Source organism: Telopea speciosissima, chromosome 1 (genome assembly GCF_018873765.1).
Source record: "Telopea speciosissima isolate NSW1024214 ecotype Mountain lineage chromosome 1, Tspe_v1, whole genome shotgun sequence".
NCBI lineage: Eukaryota > Viridiplantae > Streptophyta > Magnoliopsida > Proteales > Proteaceae > Telopea > Telopea speciosissima.
Genome location: NC_057916.1, coordinates 8600885 through 8623583, shown reverse-complemented (window position 1 = coordinate 8623583; position 22699 = coordinate 8600885). Strand labels below are relative to the sequence as shown.

The following is a 22699-nucleotide window of genomic DNA, read 5'->3' as shown; positions in this document are numbered from 1 at the left end:
TTTATAGATGGGGGACATACTTGGAAGGGCTGTAAAATATAGGCTAAGTGGAATAAAGAGAGAAACGAGGGGTAATAGAGGAATAAAAATAAGATATGAATTTAAAAGGCAAAGCACGAAACTAGCAAGATAGAAAAAGAAAGAACGTCTTCAACCTTGCAATGAGAAACCAAAGAAAGGAGGAGGAGCGGCAGAGATCAGATTTGAGACGGAACCCAATACCCTCATCGACTTCAACGTATCAGGCGGAGATCTGAAACCTGTAACAACCAGCGAACAAGAACAGTGAAGAAGATTTCTTCTTCCTCACGATACAAAAGGGAAAACCTTCGACCAAGAGGCGAAACCTAAAGAACGACCAGCTACCTGTATCATAACACAAGTAGAACCAGCAGTGCTTCTCGGAGAAGGAGGAAAGTAGCAATATGGTGTGTCGTAGATCTTCTTCTCAGACCCAATGGTACCGCCAAACAGTAATAGATATCAGCAATAAACTTCACGAGATTGAACATCGATGACAGACCTTGTTCGAAAAATTGATAGCGAGAACTTAGCGACTCAATTGATCGCAGTAGAGGTAAATAATCAATCGCAATGAAGCGAACTAGAACTACATACGAAAATAAAGGATTTGCAACCAAGAACAAGGATAAAAAGGTGTTCGGCGCGCGATAAAACAGAAACGTAACCGGCGGGGGTATCACAATGAGCAAGACGCATCGGGTATCATGCTACCAGAGAGAAGCAGAAGCCACGATCAAAGATAAATGAGAACAACCGAGAGCAAAGATTTAACGATCCGGTATGATTAACATACATCAATCTTCAACGAAACTTATACGAAACCCTAGTTCTCTTTCTTTTATGAACTAGGGTTTCTCCATAAATCGGAGAAACTTGGAACGACTCTCAAATCGGCAATCTTGGAGAGAATGAGTCACTAGTTGCTTAACTCTGATACCATGTAGAAAACCTAGGACCTGTAACCAGTAACTCTAGAGAGAAGAAACGAGAGAAGAGAAGATGGAAATTGTAAAATACTTGAATGAATTAATTGATAGGTAAGCCCCTCTATTTATAATAAAGGGGAAATTATAAATAGACTAAACTAGGCGATGTGGGACTAAAACCCACATTGCCGACTGTACCTAATAACATAATAAATAAACTAACCCCAAAAGGATCAGAATACCCCCACAGTATTCTGGATTACATATTCCAACATAGTTTATGTTAATGAAATTATCATTTTTTATAATGATTTACCTGGTATTGAAGGTGTCAAGGCCTACTTACAACAAGGATCCAAGTCGTGGCCAGAAAAGATCCTACAGCCAACACCGTCGCCTTCGAGAATAGCTAACTTCCAGGCGTGGGGGAGATTAGAGAGAGATGGGAAGATGACAGTTAGTACATACTGGAGGTAAAATCACAGATGAAGATGTCTCAGATCGGGAAAAACAAATATTTTTTCCTTACTCGATGACTTGCGTCGTTGCTCACTCCCATTAGCCTACTCTTGTTGGTGAAGGCACCACAGAGCTCCTTGCCATTTTGTATTTTAAGTTTAGGAAAGAGTTTTCTCCAGCGGCCTTGCACTTGAACAAAGCCAATGAGAGTAAGTGAGAAAGCATCAACTAGGGTGGGAAATCTGCCTTCTATGGGGGGAGGAATGGTCATTTCGCACTATAATGAGTCTGGCGCAAAAGCTACACTCATTTTTTTAATGTATAGGATGAAGTAAATGGCAAAAATCCAAGGTCAATTAGGGCCAACCCTGCCTGATCAGGGTCAATCAGGGCCGGGCTGGGCTGGGTTGAGCTAGGCAGGGTTGGGCCTGGCTGAGATATCTTAGCTCGACCTAGGGTCGGGTTGGGCTTGGGTTGAGCTACGAGGACTCAAGGTTGGGCTAGGTTTTAAAAAACCCGACCCAATCCGGCCCTGTTTCACCCCTAGGTTCAAGAAGGGCTAGCTAGAACTCGTGTCAGTGACAAGGGCCTAATGGATGCAGACGAGGTGAACCTATTATATCTCTAGTTAGTATTGAAGGAGACTCTCCGGATCCACCCACTTGGCGGATGTGGGGCTGATCCATCAAGTTGTAACCATAATTGGTATCATTTGATGGTCCCTAACTGTTGATGGGGTTAAAATTTTAATTATGTGAGAATTAGAGTTTTTGAGTTCCCAATATATTGTCTTTGTGGGAAAAACTTAAACACAAGCAAACAGGAGGTCACTTTGAGAGGTAGAGAGTGGTAAAGGGATTTTTTTCTGGTTAGTGAAAAAATATCTGGTTCTCTCATGTGGATGTAAGCATTTATGCCGAACCATGTTAAATTCCTTGTGTTGTTTTTGATAGTTTGCTCCGGTTCTTCCTCATGACTGTGCATTCGTCCCCAATAGGTCGAAGTTGTCCTACGAAACAAAGAACCCTCTTCTTGTCATGGGAATGTTGTGCCAATAAGGCCTATTTTCTGAAAATATAATCATGCAAAATTTCGAAGAACTCCTCGTATTCTCTAGTTTGTCCATGGATGTGTTCCTCAGTAAAATGTACAGTTACCACAACATCCATGGTTGTTTCTCGTTCACCCATAATAGATGATAATAATGGATAGCATCATACACAACGTAACTCAACTCAACCTTATCCCAATTAAATGGGATGGGCCAATGAATAGTACTGTCATACTCCAATCCAAATCCAAAATCGCTCTCTCACTACAAGCTCTTGGGATGGTCAAAGTCAAACCTGAATGTGAGATATATCCCAAGCTAGAGTAGAGATATCGGTGTCCAACCAGGCAAGGCCTAGGGTTAAAGAACAACTTTCCTTGGATTTTAAATTGAATGAATTTAAAAAAAAAATTTCCTCAAACACTGCCAGGTAAGATTCCAAAAGACCGTTCCTCAAATCTTTAATAACAAAAATTAATCATATTTTGCTAAAAAGTGGTTTGGTGAGATTTCAAAAGATTTTGAGAGCATATGTATTGACGAAACCAGCACATTGATTAACCGTTTACCACTTTCCTCGGATTTTATATTGACGAATATAAATAATTTTGCCAAAAAAGATATGGTGGGTTTGGCTGTTTTATGAAATACTGTGGGCGGTGAAGAACAATGTTCCTTAGATCTTAAGTTAACGAATATAAAATGTATTTTTCCAAAATCTGCAAAGTAAGATTCCAAAAAATCTTCCTCAGATCTTAAATATCGACAAAAATAAATAAAATTTTTTTCTAAAAGAGGTTAGGTAAGATTTAAAAAGGTTTGACGCGATATCGACTGGAGAAACCAACATATTGGTTAGCTAGTTACCACTTTCTACTACTATATTAAGGGTGCTCATGCTAGATGGTTTACTCATCAGGTTTAGTAGCCTAAACCACTTTCAGTCCTCATGCCTCCTTAAAGAATTGTTGTCACCGTCGACAAATCGATAGTTTTTCTTCTCATATTCACCCATATACTTCATGGAATTCATGTTCGAGATGTTTAGATGGTTAGCAAATGCAGCATATGTACGAGATTGGTACCTCTCTCTCTCTCTCTCTCTCTCTCTCTCTCTTCTGTGTTTGTGTTTACCTATGTTTTGTTTACAAAAATGATGTATATGGATAAGAGAATATTTTCTTTTTAAATTAAAAAGAGATAGGAATATTAGTGAATTTGTTGGTTTGTTTTTTCTTTTACCTGGTTCAGTTAGAGAAAAGAAAATTAACATTAAGACAACAAATTCTACTGCACCGACAAATAGAGTTTCAAAAGCATGTAAAGGTGATGGAGACAACTTATATTGGATCAACGATTTACCAAATTCTAGAGTGAGTATATCATTAGACTTAATTTCCTATAATAATTTCTTCTCTCTTTTTTTTTTTTTTTGTGTGCGTATATGTATAGATTATAGATTTTTTTTTGGTAGGTATCCCGAGGAGATCTTCAATGAGGGCCAAATGCTAGGGTTTAAGGAGCAGTTTGATTTCTTCTGAGGGCCAAATCAATTTCTTCTGGTCAATACAAAAAGAAATAATGAACTCCAACGAGATTATGCTTGAGTACAGTGTAAACCCAGCTATATTTTCAAATGATCAGCAAAAAGCGATTGGAAACAAGGTAAGAAAGATTTTATTGGGGATTCAGTAAGAAAACCAAGCCATGGCCGGGAAGAAAAGGGGGAAAAAAAAAAAAAAAACTCAGAGCAGAAAAGGAGTAACTCGTATGGAGTTTAGGTATTTCCTACAGTTTTCCTCCTCTCTCGGGCATAGTTTTAGTAATCGGGATTGTTACCAATTTGGATCGGCCCGTATTGGTCCAGATCAGACACTTTTAACCCTAAATTTTAATAAAAATCAGTTTTATTTACATTTTTACCTTTGGTCAATACCCCTAGATTGAAATCAGTATCGATAGAGATCGATATCGATAGAAATTGGAACCGATCCGATACCGATTCCTTAATCATCCCCCACCTACAATCCCCTCACCTTGCCTGCCTGCCTGCCCGCCCACCTGAAATGCCCCCTCCCTCTCCTGCTCTCACTCTCCCATCCTCTGCAATCCTGCCCTACCGTGCTCTCATCAATCCCCGCCCCATCCCCTGATTCTCTGCCCTCTCAGTGCCCTCACCCACCCGGCCACCCCATCCCACAACCTGTGTTCAATCCCTCTCCCCTCCATCGGAGTCCCCACCGTCCCCACCCCTGCATCACTGCCCAATATTTGGGCTGGATTGGGAACTTGGGTTTGGGAGTAGCAGGCTTTAATCTGACCTGCGACAATTCCGCTCTTCTAGTGCTCGGTTTTTGTCTATGCGTCTCTTTTCTATTTTATAGTATCATCTTTGCCTTTCGCAAACGAAAATGATCTGAAATAATCGCAAAAACAAAACTAATCTGAAAGTAACCCCTTTTTGTCGTATTAACAGAAATATATGAAGGATGAAAAAGGTGGCTGTGATGAGCTAACCACTTTGGATGGCCTTCATACTTCTCCATTTGGTTCTATCAACAAGGAGGAGGAGATTGACGAGGGATTCGAAGTCTCAGAAACTGATACCAAGCGCATTAAACTCATGGGTTCTCAAGAAGAGGTAGAGAGAGAGAGAGAGAGAGAGAAGATATCCCCTCCCCCCATTATTCTTAGTGGGTTCTGTGCTTGATTCTCCCACCTTGATTAAAAAGAAGAAGCTTTCTTTTTCTTATTCTTTAATGTTGGTACGACAATGTTTGTGATTTCTGATTAAATAATTCCTCAATTTTTGCAGGTGGTGTCAATTCTAAGCAAATTTGCAGGGAAATTCGCACCTTTTAGCTTCTCTTCGCTGGGTTGGGTAGAAAACTCTTCACTCCCCGCCTGCTTTTCTCAGAATCTGCATCGCTTCAACTACGATTCCTTCCCTGACACTGTTTCATCTCTACATGTTCTGATCCAAGATTACGGAAGCCATTGCAAGCGAAGTTTTTTCATAGAACTCTGACATGGTGATTTCAACATCAAGATCTAGAGGAGTCCTAATAGGTGGTGTGGAACACCGCACATCTCCTCATTCTGTAACTTTGTTTATTACAATGTCCAAACCTGTGTACTTAAATTTTTTCATAGTTAATTACCTCTGCATGAGATTTAGTTGCAAGAAATATTGCAAGTTTGGAGTTTGACTTCCCTGTCCCAGTTGAACCCACCACGAAAATATATTTTTTCTTCTGTTGCTAAAGTTTATTTGGGTACAGATTGTTGATTCTGCTGGTTAGAAATTCGGCAATAACGAAGAGTGCTTACACTTCGTTTAGAAGACAGCCTTTGTTCTCCATCTCTTTCAAGAACTGGCACCCACTCCTTAAATGGGTCCTACCGCACACGGTAGCAGAGGAGACTCCTTTGGAACTCAAGTTTGAAAGACAGAACGAGAAGAAATGAGAGAGGGAGTTTGGGGACAAAAATGTAAAAAAAGCCATATGCAGTACTTAACAAGCACTATTTTGGATAGTTTTGTAATAATACCCCTAATAACAAACACTAATTTGGGTAGTTTTGTGTGACCACCACTAATCCTAATAATAGTCTATTCACCAAAGAAGTTTTGATTCACAATTTCTTATCTGTAACAAACAATTTATCTCAACATATATTGAGGTATTTTATACTAAAACTGTCGAACTCTCCTCAAATCACCTATTTGTGAATACTAAATTTATTCCTTCTTTGGGGATGGGCCATTGTTTTTGTTATGGAGTTTTTTCCATTGATTTCATTTTTTCTTTCCTCTATTAAATTTTTTTTTTGTGAGGGGGGGAGAAAGAATTCCGGGGATTTATTAAATATATTTTCATTCACCCAAAAAATTTACAAGAAATGATCTTTTGAGATGCTGACACAACACAACAAAACCAGTGGATTAATATGGCCGAGTTGATGTTGAAACCAGACTTGCAAGCAGGTTCAAGAAGGGCTAGCTGGCTGGAACTTGTGGCAGTGAGAGAAAAACTAAGACCTTTTTGTTTTTTGGGGAAAAAGAACACTACTTGTTCGCATGACTCTGCATCCAAACACAGAAGTGTGCGAAAATACTACCTTACTCCTTGGGCCCGTGCTGGTGCAAGTGCTATACGACTAAGAGAGCAATCTCTTCCACTCCCCACCCCCCTTGTTGAAAACTAAGACTCTTATTACCATCATATCAATCAATATACTATTTTTGAACCATTAGTGTATTTTTAGTGGGCCAGCCCCCTTACAAGATCAGCTTCAACATCCTATTTGTGAACCGTTAGTTTATTATTAGTGAGCCAGCCCCTTACAAGAACAGCCCCCCAAAAATTGCCATGATTCCAACCTTTGTTCATCCTTCAATGGAAGATGGAGAGAGAGAGAGACAAAATTTTAATTGTACCAAAAAAATTAGGGACTATGATACCAATCTTTGTTCATCCTTCAATGGAAGATGGAGAGAGAGAGCGACACCAAAATTTTGTTGTATTTGAGCATATATCACAAACATACTTGATAGAATGACTCTAGAGCCAGTTTTATGTGTATACAAACTACAAAGTAGGATTTCAAATCAAAAAAGGAAAAGAAAACTTTTACACATCATATTGCTCCAATTGAATATCCTTACCTCTGAGAGGAACATACTCTCCGCCATAAACCTCGAGATGATCTGCCAAGAGAGATTTATCGATGCTCTCATGGTGATACGATTTGCAGACGAAGTAAAACACAGACTGAACAACCAGCCCGAACAGAAACAACTGCATCAGCAACAAGAAGCAAACTATCCCAAACAAAACCCTACTCCCCATCTCCAATTTCCCACCATGTACCACCATCTTCTCAAACGCAATCTGTATCAATGCAAACATGATACTAAGCTTAACGAAGATCGCACAAGCAATCCTCATCTTCCCCTTTATTAAGGCCCTGCTCTTGGTCATAGCCTTAATACCCTTGAAATCTTCTAAAACAGAAATCACCGAAGCCAAGTGCCACACAATACTGATATAAACAACCCCACTGAAATAGAGGGCGAGAAGACCGATGCCAAGTGTTATCCCGGCGGTGGTTCCAGGATTGACGACGATTAGGGCAAGTACGAAGAAAACCACCGCAACAACATTGTAAATGAAAACGATGAGGAAACTCCATAGGAAGGTGACCATGAGGCGTTTCCAGACCTTGGGGACAACGGCCATGACCTTCTTGAAGGTCAATTCTTTAGCGGTGTAGATAGAAGCGATTGAGTACACGACAGCAGAGGTGGACAGAAGGGAGAAGATGAGAAGGAAAACGAGGTAAGCCGCCTTGAATAACCAGAAAGCGACCCATTCCGATGAGATTCGATCGCTAAGGCGATGGTAGGTAGCCGTATCTGTGCGAGTGAAGTCTAAGGCTTCTTCGTTGTGGAGGATTTTGGAGAAGATGAGCCCAGAGACTTGCATGTGAGCTAAGAAGATGAAGGTAAGTGGGAGGACAAGTGCAAGGGTGATCTTGTTGAAAATTTTTCGCCATGAGATGATGATCTTGAAGGATTCCTTGTAGATTCCGAACAATCCCAGGAATTGAAGCTCCTCTGGTTCTCTATCCATCGATTTTCTCTCAATTCTCTGGTTCTTGATTTGATTCTCTTCTTCTTTGCTATCCTTCAAAGAGTCTCTGCTCGATCTGAGCTCCCCTGAGGAAGGCTTATTGAAGAGAATGCGTGGAAATGGTGAAGAGAATTTTTGTTTCCTAAACTACCCTTGGTCTTCAACTAAATAACCTAATAAACCGACATCAGGGGTGCTTTGCGGGTAAAGGCTAATTGGAAAAAAAGATTCAGTGCATTAGATAGTACATATCTTATCATATTACCAATGTTATTCAGAAACGGATTGGAATCTATGATGGAAAATAAGGGCTCTTAGTGATCTTTCCTTCGTACGGTGGCAAGAGCAAGACTGGTAGTGGTTGACCAGTTCCTTCACATCAATGAGTCGGGTTTTTCTCGAATGTTGAGTTACCCGTTCTGCTCTTGTCTTTCCTAGTAAAATTACTTAACTAACCCTCGTAGCTCATAAAAGTCAACATCTAGTGTCGTGGACTCTGACGTGTATTACGAATATTATAATTCTTTTTGGGGAAAGAAAATGGGATAGTGACGCTTCCCTCATCTAAAGAGCTGTTTATTGACCTTTGGATTGGAATCAAGATCAAGATCCTGTCAAAGTAGTAATGGATCTGATGGTAGAAAATTACTCATCAAAAAGTAACCTATCTATGACTGGTCAACGATCTTCTAAGGCAAATCAATCCAAAGAGGTTAGTTTCATATCGCTTTCATATGTAAGTGGGCCGAAACTAAGGCTATGTTTGGAAGCTAAGAAAAGAAAAAAATCCAAAAAATGTTGAATTTGAGGAGAGAGAGAAAAAGAGACATAAATGTTATACACCATCATGATTCTTGTCTTATTATTTTTTTTCTTCTTTTCTTAACATCCAAACCTAGCCTAAAGAAGCCAAGGCCAAGCCCAATCAGGAGACAGGACTGTGACTTTCTAAGTGAAAGAAAGTCCAAATCCAGCCCAACAAATTGTAATGAAAACCTGAGTTGAGGTGTTTTACCTTCCATTGTTACAAGGATAACTACCCTTATTTTTAATGGTTGCACCACTGTAACACTGAGACAAGCTGCAGAATTGAAATTTTTTACATTCCGTTTTTGTTTCTGAAAAAATTTCACAAAATAGAACACAGTTATCAGAGATAGAAGACATACATATTTTTTTCTTGATTAGTAAAACATGTCAGTGAGAATGTTCTCTAAAATGAACAACCAAACAAAAGACTCTACAGTGATTAACTCCCTACTATACGTAGAAACATCTCTGGGCAGACTTGTACACCTTGAATACCATATAAGTGGAATTACGAACCAGAACTACAAGTGAATTGTGACATTTGAATTATAATCGGCTTACAAAAATTATCTAGGTACATAAGGTTATTAGAAATATATAAAGAGCTTTTCATCAATCATGTCCTGCACAAGGTTACACTGCTCCAACAACTTCGTCAATCTATCAGCCTGTTTCTTCTCCTTGTTAACTACAACTACTTCGCAATTACTGTAATTCAACTCACCTGATATATAAGTATCGCCAGTCTCAGCAAATTCACAATCTCGTCGAGGGAACTGGACATCCTCCACTAAATCAGAGGCAGTGGTAGCCTCCACAGCTATACTACCATTGTCTTCCATCGCAGAGAGATGATGAACAGGCTCGAACTCTGATTGGTCCCTCCGAGAAGGAAGTGAGTTACAGCCAACTTCAACCATTTCATCAAGTGATAGCTGGCTGAGAAAACATGGTGGTAATTTATCCTCTCGATACCTTAAATAATCTGCAATTTCCAATGGAGTTTCAACCTGCGAAGTAACCATGCTGTGTTCTTTCAAAGAGGATTCATGCTGGTGCTCCAACACATGAGCTACTGAGGAGATCCCACTGCTTAAATTCATTAGCTGCCAATTGAAAACTCGTCGAAAGATCACTACCCATCTTGGAACTATATGGTAGCAGGAATCATGAAGCACTAATTGAGCACCTTTTTGAACCATTACATTTGACTCTCTTGCTGCCAGTGTCCATCCCATCATCTTACTTAATTGAGTCAGATATCTGGCAAGGCATTTCTCGAGTTCTAACTTCTGGTCTTGGACCTCCTTTCCTGTGTGTAAATCCTGATCCAACCAAGACGAGTCATCAGGGAAAAGTGGTAGCTTGCAGCCATTAATTGCAATTTTAATTGGCTCAATTCTCGCAGCTGAGCTCCACCCAATGCTTGGTAAAAACCAGTTCACAGCCTTCTGCTCATCGCTGGATTTCTCAAGCATATCAATCTCAGGACAGGGCCAACAGGCAGGATTGATATCAGCTGCACAAGTAACCTCCTCTGCTGATCGATCCAATGCTTCATTGAAGACAGAAATACAATGGTTGGGACTCACATCAGACACATTCATCTTGTCAAGAACCTCTAATGAAGCATTCAAGTGAGTTAAAACCAGTTCACGTGTCCTAAGACGAAGAAGATAAGGTTGTGGTGGTGACTGTCCTGCTAGCCATTGTAAGCCCTCTCGTAACTTATCATCACAGAAAAACTCGTCAACATGTTCCATTGACTGATCTTTTGTTAAGAATTTGATCGAGAAGCTCTTTATCCTGGTTTCATCCATGTCATGAAGTCCTAGTCCATTAACTACCCTCAGAGAAGGATCATGAACCTCTTCTCCAAGCATGCCACTTAAGATAAGCAGTGGCAAGCGGGAACCACAAGGTAAGGACATAATAAGGTTATGGAGTTTAACTTTTTGAAGCTCCAAAGGAATGGTTTCTGATACAAGAAAAAGAACGGAACTTGCACCAGCTGCTGTATCATCTGATTTATCAACTTCAATGTCTCTGATGACAGATAAACAACAGGTCGGAAGGCTGCCGGATAGCCTGGTAGACCACTTCTTCCATATTGATACGCCTGGCAAGGAAACTAGCAGCTCATCATCAACTTCCTTCCTCACACCCATAAGCTTGTTGAGCAACCATCGCCCACCAAAATGGTTGATTTGGCTTCTCTGAAGTGATCCATTCTTCCCTGCGTCATTCATTTGGAAACAGACAAGAAGTTTCCAGCAACAGCACTTGGCATCTGGATTTCTTTCCCTCAGTACCCCCTCAACCACTTCAGCAACATTCAGCCTGGACCATAATCTCCTTTGTATCTCACGTCTCTCCTTCACAATATGATCAATGTTAAGCTCACCAACAATGTTTGATTCCTTCAAGGATAAGGAGAAAAAAAAATTATAAGGTGGAATAAGAATCTCAAAAAGAAAGAGAACCAATGCTGAAAAATTCATGAGAAATTTACTCGTCCATTAGCTACAATTTATTGGGAAAGAAAATCAATGCTGAAACATTTCTTCATCCAGTAGCTACTACTTATTGGGAAATTATGGTCTTTTTAGAAATTTATATGGCATGGATATTCATCTTTATAAGAAAAAGTTTCAAGTTTGTTATCAACAAAAAAGAAAGGACAGAGAGAGGGATTATTCGGGCAAACCCCTTGTTTAGACACAACAGACTGCAGTGAAAAGATAAAAATTAAACCTACTTCAATAAATACAAAATACACTTAACTATCACAAAACTCAACAACAACTCAGCCTTATCCCAACTAAATGGGGTAGGCTACATGGATCATTGCCCTCCAATCAGCTCTATTCGAGGTCATACTTGATACAAGGCCTAACCTATGCATGTCTCACCATTTCTCCGAGGGCCATTTTAGGTATACTTGGCTCTTTTAGTTCTTTCAATCTGAATCAAAACACTCCTCCACACTAAAACATCCAAAGGCCTCCATTGAATGTGGCAATGCCACTTCAAATGACTTTCTCGTAGTTTATCATGTATCAAAGCTACTCCCAAATCAGCTCTAATATGATCATTCCTTCCTTTATCCTTCTTAGTTTTGCTACTCATCCATCTCAACATCCTCATCTCCGCTACACTGAGTTATCTATATGATACTGCCCAACATTCCACACCATACATCATAGCCATTTATACATCAACAAACTCAGCCTTTTCCCAACTTAATGGGGTCGGCTACATGGATCCAAACAGACAAAGTAGGGAAACTACGGTCGAAACAAAAGGAAAACAACAAAGGAAGATGGAAAATGAAATAAAAAAGAGAGGTGAAAGATTAAAGTAAGAGGAAAGAGGCACAGCCCAGCCAGTCAAGAGAATCTCAGCTAGATGGGGTCTACAACATGGATCCTTGCCCTCCAATAGGCTCTATCCGAGGTCATACTTTGTACAAGACCTAGACTATGCATGTCCTTCCTCATAACTTCTCCTATGGTCATTTTCGGCCTGCCCCTAGCTCTTTTAGCTCCTTCAATTGGGATCATATCACTCCTCCTTACTGGAGCGTCCTTAGCATCAATTGCACATGACCATACCGCCTCAAACGACTCTCTTTGAATTTGTCATTGATAGGGGCAACTCCCAAGTCCGCTCTAAAACGTTCATTCCTTACTTTATCCTTCCTAGTTTTTCTGCACATCCATCTTAACATCCTCATCTCTGCTACACAAAGCTTCTCAATATGACAGTTTTTAACTGCCCAACATTTGGCCCCATACATCATAGCAGGTCGAACAACAGTCCTCTAGAACTTTCCTTTAAGCTTTAAAGGAATATGTCGGTCACAATGCCACACAACATTCCGAGCTCCACTTCATCCATCCCACTTTAATTCTCTGCGAAACATAGTTGTCACGGCGATCCAAGTCAGTGGAGGGGTGTCACGTCAATATATCGACATGGCGAGCATGTCGACCATGTTTTATTTTTTATTTTCTCTATTTTTAATGTGTTAATAGATGTATAATCAAGCCATGTTTTATTTTTTCTCTATTGTTTCTCAAGTTTTAAGAAGAAAATTCAGAAATCGAAGAAGATCGAAGAGAGAAAGAAGAAATCAAAAGAAATCGAAGAGGGAAAGAAGACAGGAAGAAGAAATCGAAAGAAATTGAAGAGGGAAAGAAGAAATCGAAGAGGGAAGAAGAAATCGAAGACAGGAAGAAGAAATCGAAGAGGGAAAGAGAGACAGGAAGAAGAAATCAAAGAGGGACGCCATGACAACTATGCTGCGAAACATCATCATCTATGTCACCCTCTTTACTTATGATTGACCCCAGATATCTAAAGTAGTCACTTTGCGGTATCTCTTTTTCCTCAATTCATACCATGTCAGAATCCATTATATTAAGACTAAAATTACACATATACTCCGTCTTTGTTCTACTAATCTTAAAGCCCCTTGTTTCCAAGGTCGATCTCCACAACTCTAACTTAGCGTTAATCCCTGTTTTAGTTTCATCCACCAAAAAGATATTATCGGCGAAGAGCATACACCACGGGACCTCGTCTTGGATGCTCTTGGTTAGGTCATCCATGATAAGCACAAATAGATAAGGGCTTAAGGCTGAACCCTGATGTAACCCAATCATGATTGGGAATTCCTTGCCCTGACCTCCCACAGATCTCACACTAGTCACCACGCCCTCATACATATCTTCAATTACCTCCACATATATACTCGACACCCCTCTCTTCACTAGAACATGTTGGATTAGATTTCTAGGGACTCGGTCATATGCTTTTTCCAAGTCAATAAAGACCAAATGGAGATCCATCTTGCTATCTCTATATCTTTCCATGAGCTACCTCAATAAGTAGATAGCATCTGTTGTGGATCTATCAGGCATAAAGCCAAATTGGTTCATCGAGATATGAGTCTCTCTTCTCAAACGGGCTTCAATAACCTTCTCCCAAAGCTTCATAGTGTGACTCATTAACTTTATGCTTCTATAGTTATTGCAGCTTTGGATATCACCTTTATTTTTGTAGATCGAGACTACAATGCTTCTCCTTCACTCATCTAGCATCTCCCTTGTGTTCATAATCTTGTTAAACAGAAGTGGTTAATCAATGTACACCATAACCTCCTAAGCATTTCCACACTTCTATTGGAATCTCATCAGGGGCGGGTGTCTTGCCTGTGTGCATCTTTCTTAAGGCTTCTTTAACTTCCGCCACACTAACCTTTCGTACATATCTATGTCGTGTGGTGTCTTGTTGAATAATGTAATCATCTGGTTCATATCTACTCAACCTATCTCCATTAAGGAGGTCACATATATACTTGTACCATCTCTTCCTAATGTCTTCATCCCTTACCAACACCCTTCCATCATTACCCTTGATACACCTCACCTAATCGAAATCTCTACTCATCCTTTCTCTCATCTTAGCTATCTTATAAATAGCTTTTTCCCTTTCTTTTGTGTTTAGGATAGTATAGAGATCTGCATATTTCTTCGTCCTAACCCTCCCCATAATCTTCCTAGCTTCATTTACGACATCAAAATACCTCTTTTTATCCTCTGTTTCTTTAGTCCTTTGCCATGCCTTAAAACATTTTTTCTTGGTCTTAATGGTTACTTAGACCTCATCGTTCCACCACCAAGTCTCCTTAGGGGCCTAACAACTATCCTTCGCTTCCCCTAGCACATCCCTGGCAACCCTCTTAATACACGTCATCATCTCGCTCCACATCGTGTTGGTGTCTCCCTCAAAGTCCCACTTTCCTTGTTTGACCATAGTATCAGTAAATGTCTTTAGGGACTCCCTTTTTAGTCTCCACCAACTTATCTTAAGGTACATAGGTTCCCTCCTCCTACGCTTTTGTGCGTTGATTCATAAATCCAGGTCCACCAGTCTATGTTGGGTGGTTAGGCTCTTCCCAGGGATAACCTTACAGTCCTTACAAACCCTTATGTCCCTTGTTAGGAAGAAGTTTATTTGATTGGTATGATTCCCACTTTTATATGTAACTAAGTGCTCCTTTCTTTTTTCAAAGAAAGTGTTCACAATGGAAAGATCATAAGCTACCGCATAGTCTAGGATCGAGGTCCCTTCCTCGTTCCTCTCTCCGATCTCGAAACCGCCATGGGCAACTTCAAATCCCCTACGATCACTCCTAACATGTCGGTTCAGGTCACCTCCAATAAAAATCGATTCATCTTGGCCAAAACCCTGCATTAAATCATCCAAGTGATCCCAAAACTGCCGCTTACTATTTTCATCCAATCCTACTTGGGGTGCATAAGCGAATACAATATTGAAACCCTCTTTCTCCAAAACCAGTTTGATGGACATAATCCTGTCTCCAAGTCTTTAGTCAGTTATATAACTGTCCAATAAAATTTCCCTTTTAAGTTTAAAGGATTACTTTGATCACACAAGACTTCGGATGCACCTCTCCACTTCATTCATATGGGTTGATACAGGGAAGATACAGTTGTCTTGTTTTCTTCAGTATCGTATTGGTACTGTATCATATCAATCACTGATACCAATACATATCAGGCGATACAGTATGATACACATCGATAGTTAAAACCATGCAACCCATAAAATCTATGCACTACTCTTTGGATCATCTATTCTTGATATCTTGTCCCTTGAATCTCTTCGATTAAGCCTATCCGACAGCAGATCATTAACCATTTATCATAAGCTAAACCTGCAAGTTACTGGGATATCAGACAATTTTATGGATATAATATTCCTCTTAATGGAAGACATTCTCTTTTAGTCAGCTGTTGACTAGTGCAAGTCATGCTAATGTAAGAAATTCAAAATAAGATTCAGATGAATTCATGGCTGTTTGCTAATAGCACTAAAATCCATTCAAGAAAACATAATGCAAAACACTGAAATTTAATAGGAAAGCTGGAACTAGATAAACTCTTACAGTTTTCCTTGGTCGAAGTGGTGGGCCTAATGATAATAAATTTAATGCAGCATCTGCTGCCAATTTCCGTTGCTCACGTAGCTCCCTTTGCTTTGAAGAACGACGCTTCCATATCCTGACCAAATACGAATGAAAAAGAAATTAAGCTGCATGTTTCAGTGCTAAATCTCAACTTTCAGCTAACTAGTCAAACAAGCTTCAAACCTTAGGATCCACTTAAGTTTTGCCTGCCAAGCTTCAGCTTCCTGTCGAATTGCTATAGCTTTTTCACCTTCTAATTCTTCAGAAGAAACCATGACTTCTTTATTCTCTAGGTGTTTGATTACTTCTTCCTGAGTTGCCGAATCCTTCAACACAGTCTCAAAAAGCGACCCCTGATATCTCTCAACTCGTGAGAGATCCCCTGGCAAAGTATGCAGGGGTGTTTCTTTCACACTGGAAGGCATATGTCTTTCCAGAGAATCAGTCCAAAACGTATTTGAAACTGGAGTGTTATCCCTACTAATCAAGGGCATCTCTTTCACACTTGAAAGCATATTTCTTTTCATAAAATCAGTCGAATCGGCACCTGAGACTGGACTGCTAACTCTTCCAACCATAGATGGCGGAGTCTCAAGACAAAGAACTTCAGGAACATCCAAAGGCTCGAAAGAAACATTGCCCAAGTGATGGTCAGTTGATGTTTTAAGTGTTGGCTGTACTGCAGAGCCATTCCTTGGAGTAGTGTTGGATTCAAAATCAGACATGTCTTCATCAACAACATCAGCAGAATCTTTCATTTCAACAAATTGTACAGCTTTCTGTTCAATCTTGTCCATCTTTTCTGGGAAAACCTGTTTGGGTTCTTTCACAGGCAATGTCACCACATAATTGGAAGAAACAACATCATCAAGAATCCTTCTCGACCTTTTCAGGTGAACAAGTTTTGAGCATTTGGTAGGGCAGTCATTGTCGCTGTTGAGAAATGGACCTTCCTTAAACATGTATGATTCTTCAAATTCCTTTACTGAAAATCCATGGTATTCTAGGAGGTTTTCTATGTCCTCTTCCTGGTTAAAAAAAAAAACTAAAAATCAAGCAAAAAGACTTGAGATTTGTCCTGAGTAAGATAACAGAGATTTTATCCATGTTAGACCAACAAAATTACCTCCATCCCAAGCCATTTTCTAACATGTGTGATAGGTATTCCTTGGTTATTCTGAAGGCCACCATGTAGAGAAGCAAGTGCCTGGGTTCGTAACTGGTCAAAAGAGCATGACAACACTTAGGCCTCATGTAGTCAAAATTTAAATATGTAGGTTACCATCATTACTAAAAAGGTATGAATACATGTATCTACATTTCCTAAATTGAGCAAAGTATACAAATCTTATGATTAAAAGTTTGGCACTGACATATGCAATGCCAATATAATCAGTTGAACAGCAGCAAGAACCAAAAGTAGCAGGTAGAGCAGAATGCTGAACCATTAGTCTCTCTCTCATAGATCCACACCAAGAGACTTATAAATTTAACTCGTATCAATTTCAACAGAATTGTTATTTTTTTTTTTCACCAAGCTGGAAACATGAGTTATAGCTTTCAATTACACAAGTATACACCAATAGGAACAAAGAATCAATACGAAGGTGGATTTCAGTAAGTCAATTTGTAAAACACTCAAGGCAGATATGCTGGAAATTTTAAGATATTAAAAGAATTAGGAAATGCATATTAGTGCTTAATAAAAATACAGTCTGAATGTGTATATGTAGGTAAGAATTAAAAACAAGTAAAGAATCAGATACAGAACACAATAAATTTTGGGAAAATGTTCTCCGGTTGGGGGGGGGGGGAATTACAGCTCTGCCTCCTATGAAAGGCAGAAATTCCGCCCCTGAGATGCCAGCGTGCGCTCTCTCATGGGTTCAAGATGTTCATCGGGCAGGTAATCTTATTCTTATAACTCATCCTAAGTTACTATTTATTTATGTTAGTTTTAGGTTTCTAACCATCAATTACAAACCATGTGCAACATATTATTTGAATCCGGATATTCAATACACCAATAATATAGGGTGTAGACCACATCTATTGGAAGCCCTAAAGAGAGTTGTCAACAGATTGGAGCTAGATGTGGCCAAGGCCACACTTGCCATGGAAGAGGTTAGTAATACATTAATGTATAAAAAGATTGAGACTAAGAATTTATCATAGAACAGCTTTAGTAGTTAACTAATATTTTAATACCTCTCTAGACTAAATATTTTCGGGAGGTCACTCATGGTTTTGCTGATAGAATGACTATCCATGCTAGGAGCACACAACGCCAAGGTAAGTTGGGTTTAATAATTTATTATGTTATTTAAAATTTGTTTCAAACTTTTGTCTTTTAATATTTCATTCATTATTGTGCAGTTGATTGGTGGCTCAATTATGGGGGGTACAAGTGCTCCACACTTGACAACAATTGCAGTTCGGGTGTTATCTCTAACGGCATCCTCTAGTGTCTCTGAATGTAACTGGAGTACATACGGGTTGATACACACCAAAACCTGAAGCTAGTGTATGTCCATTACAATATGAAGATGAATCTTAAATATTTAGAATTGGAAAGAGACGGGGATGAAGTAGATGTCAACCCAATCGACATCAACCACCTACTTGACGATGAAGATCCAGTTAGAGCATAAATAGAGGACACCGATAAGGTATTGGTAATGGATCATTTAAGTGAGGATCGCCAGACAACCTGATGCAGATTCATCACCAAAATGGACATATTTCTTTAGAAATAAGTCTAGGGTTGGGTTATATGTATGTTGGGCCTTTGATCCCATGGGTTTTCTATGTAATAGGCCACTTTTATGGACCTAAAATATGGGTAATTAGGTTGCATACGGGATTAGCTTTTTTAATTCCTTAGTTTTGATTTTTATGCAATTAGTGGTCGAGTGATCATGTGACTTGTCTAAGTGGTCATGTGACAACTTAAGTGATCATGTGATGTTAGTTGGGCTGGATTAGGATTCTATAAGTCCAGCCAAGTTTTGAGTTTATTTCTTTTAGTATTTTAGTTTTCTAGTCAGTTTAAGTTACCTAATAGGTTAAGGATTGGGTTAGGCCTTTCCTTTTTAGAGTAAAAGTCTATTTTTGAGTCTTTAATATAAGATTGTAAGGGGGCAAAGCTGTGAATACGAATTTGATTAATGAAAAAGCTTTTGCAAGTTGGCTGCCATTGTTGTTGCTCCTGTGCTCCTTTTGAGTGTGCATCATTGTGGTTCTATCAAGGTGGAAAGGGATTGGTGGAATCCGATTGACTCCCTGCGCCGTGACGGCCGAAAAGATCCCAATTTGAAGGTGGTTTTATCCTTCACTTCTGTCCAAGCTACTACTAGTGGATTTCTGCTACAACTTGTTCATTAATTTCTTCTTCTAATCCTCTACTCCCTTCCCCAATTGACCCCCCCTTATTTTTGCTTGAATTCCATTAAACTCTAGATCTTGCTACTCAGCCATATTTGTCCATCAAAACCCTAATCCCCTCATCCTTTATTAATTTCCCCAAAACCCATAGTCGATCCCGACTTACTTCGCCCGATTTTGAGAATTTTCAAAACACTTAAAACTCTATAATACCTACATTATTAGAGTCCTATAAACCTGCCTAGCCATACCCCCTAAGCCCCCCTTCCATTATCCTAACCTAAGCCCTAGATTTGACCTAAAACTGCAATTCTGTCCTACTGAAACTGCAAAACCAACAGCCCCTTAGTTCCTTTTTATTGGTCCTAGTTTAATTGGCTTCTAATAGGGCTTTACCCTATCTAGAACTACATTATTTGGTATCAGAGCCATAGATCAGCATGGTAATCAAGTAGTAAATCCATCAGCAGATCCTATGGCTACTATGTTGGAATTGTTCCAGAAATTTGCTGCTGAACAAAGGGCTGCAAATGAAGCCATCCTGGATAGGTTGCAACAATTGGGAGAACAAAGAGTCACCCCTACCAGAGATCACAGGGAGAGACTCAGAGGTTACAGAGAAGACACAGACAGGTATAGAGAATACATATTTTCATTGCCAAAGGAAATTGAAAATAAATCTAAAGTGACAGTGAATTGTGATAAAAAGAAAAAGACCACTCCTATAGCTTCAAAGATGGAAAAGCAACATGTAGAAGATCCTACTGAAGTGGTCTATATTGAAGAAACCAATGTAGATAAGGCTGATACAGTAGAAGATGAAGAGGTGGAGCTGGTGTCTAAGAAGGTTATTAACACTAAAGACTCTATGGATAGGGCATTCACGGGTGATTCAGAGATCGAACACATAGAGTTTGTTATGCCACCATGGTTCTTCACAGATAAAGCTCCACGCCTTGAAGACTTCATCCCTAATGTTGTTGCATCACCAGAATTTTGTTTGGGAATGGTTTAAGCTGCTACACATATGTTATTTCCCCCTCATCACTGCAAAATTCGAGGACGAATTTTTTCAAGTTGGGGAGAGTTGATGTAGATTCATCACCGAAATGGACTTATTTCTTTAGAAATAAGTCTAGGGTTGGGTTATATGTATGTTGGGCCTTTGATCCCATGGGTTTTCTATGTAATAGGCCACTTTATTGGACCTAAAATTTGGGTAATTAGGTTGTATACGGGATTAGCTGTTTTAATTCCTTAGTTTTGATTTTTATGTAATTAGTGATCATGTGACTTGTCTAAGTGGTCATGTGATGTAAGTTAGGCTGGATTAGGATTCTATAAGTCCAGCCAGGTTTTGAATCTATTTCTTTTAGTATTTTTTTCCTAGTCAGTTTAAGTTACCTAATAGGTTAAGGATTGGGTTAAGCCTTTCCTTTTTAGAGTAGAACTCTATTTTTGAGTCTTTTATATCAGGTTGTAAGGGGGCAAAGCTTTGAATACGAATTTGATTAATGAAAAAGCTTTTGCTTGTTGGCTGCCATTGTTGCTGCTCCTGTGCTCCTTGTGAGTGTGCATCCTTGTGATTCTATCAAGGTGGAAAGGGATTGGTGGAATCCGATCGACTCCTTGCGCCGTGACGGCTGGGAGGATCCCAATTTGAAGGTGGTTCTATCCTTCACTTCTGTCCAAGCTGCTGCTAGTGGATTTCTGCTGCAACTTGTTCATTAATTTCTTCTTCTAATCCTCTACTCCCTTCCCCAATTGATCCCCCTTTATTTTTGCTTGAATTCCATTCAACTCTAGATCTTGCTGCTCAGCCATATTTGTCCATCAAAACCCTAATCCCCTCATCCTTCATTAATTTCCCCAAAATCCATAGTCGATCCTGACTTACTGCCCAGTTTTACAGAATTTTCAAAACACTTAAAACTCTATAATACCTACATTATTAGAGTCCTATAAACCTGCCTAGCCATACCCCCTAAGCCCCCCTTCCATTATCCTAACCTAAGCCCTAGATTTGACCTAAAACTGCAATTCTGTCCTACTGAAACTGCAGAACCAACAGCCCCTTAGTTCCTTTTTGTTGGTCCTGGTTTAATTGGCTTCTAGTAGGGCTTTACCCTATCTAGAACTACATTACAACCATACCTGATCCAATCATAGAGAACATAATTCGACAGATTGATGATGATGAAACACAGGCACCATCACAAGATCTTTATCCTAATGTTGAAGACGATGAAGTAGCCCTGAAGAAGGTTTAATTAGGAAGACGAGGTCAGGTCATCCGTATGGAGGAACTCAACAAGATGTTGATGATGATGATGAAGGCGACCATGGTGATGGTGATGGTGATGATGATGATGATGGTGGTGGTGGTGGTGGCCATGGGGTTTCACAACATTATGCTGGGATGCAATTCACATGTGAGGCAGGATACACACATGCTAACCAAGATACTCATCAAGGTGGTCGTCATAAGACTTACAGTCGGAAGGGCAAGGCTGCAAGTGTTCCCACAATCCATATGATAGTGATGTGCTTATGAGTGGCATGGAGTCACTTAGCATTAGTTCTGATCATGTTGGTGCTTCATCAGGCTATGGGCATTATGCATCAGGTTCTTCTTCGGGCTATGGACATGAGGCTTCTGTAGAGTATGGAAGTTATGGATACGAAGAGGCACAACCACAACCCAGTGCTTTCACAACATTAACCACTCCAGAGCAGTACACATGATTCTACTATTAGTGGGAGAGTCGCTACCATCAGTATTTCGACTGGGGTCAGTATTGTGCATATGTTCGGTCAGTACACAACATCATCCTAATCGCTCCTATTCTTGAAGACCCTTACAGACATGACTTTGATCCACCCCGACATTCTTCATGGCAATAGAGTGACTCTACATGTAAGAAATCTCATCTTTTAATCTTTTATAACAATTTCAAAGTGCCGCACTTGTCTGGTTATACATTATTCACAATTCTTAGTGTATATGCATGATATATGACACAAATTGCTTGTTTATATTGTTTTTTGTGTCCAAAAGTTTATTTTCATACGTATTTTGATCATTTTCATGCGTTTCTGCACCGATCGATACGTATCTCCAATCCGATACGATACGATACGTCTCTTAAAATCACCCGATCAACACGATACCCGATACCGATACTTTAAACCTTGGGGGGGAGAAAATCTTCACTTATGTATGGTTTCTTAGCTTTGTCTACTTCGTGTGAGCATTGCTAGCATGCTCTTTCGATGAGCTAGTGTTGGAAACCAAATACCTTGTTAGGTCATGAGTCATGACATGGGTAGGTAGGTGGGCTGGGTCTGTCACTCTGTGCTTCCATTGCCAAATGAGAGAGGCATGTGCAAGGTGCACACAAGAAATGAAAGA

The 22699-nt window shown here is 39.7% G+C and overlaps 2 protein-coding genes across 2 annotated transcripts in view; both read right to left on the bottom strand.

Moving 5' to 3' along the window:
• Positions 1-7094: 7094 nt before the first annotated feature.
• On the bottom strand, positions 7095-8096 carry LOC122655410. The gene has a single exon (XM_043849630.1). It carries the CDS (start codon positions 8094-8096, stop codon positions 7095-7097), a length of 1002 nt encoding a protein of 333 aa, XP_043705565.1.
• A 1394-nt stretch (positions 8097-9490) lies between these two features.
• LOC122655343 (SAC3 family protein B-like) overlaps positions 9491-22699 on the bottom strand; it is a 32464-nt gene continuing 19255 nt past the window's right edge. Inside the window, exons 12-15 of the mRNA XM_043849567.1 lie at positions 17030-17122; positions 16087-16931; positions 15883-15997; positions 9491-11326 (exon numbers count right to left, since the gene is read on the bottom strand). Of these exons, the coding sequence (XP_043705502.1) occupies positions 9494-11326; positions 15883-15997; positions 16087-16931; positions 17030-17122 (2886 nt within the window). The 3' untranslated portion in view covers positions 9491-9493. The remainder of the gene's footprint in view (positions 11327-15882; positions 15998-16086; positions 16932-17029; positions 17123-22699) is intronic.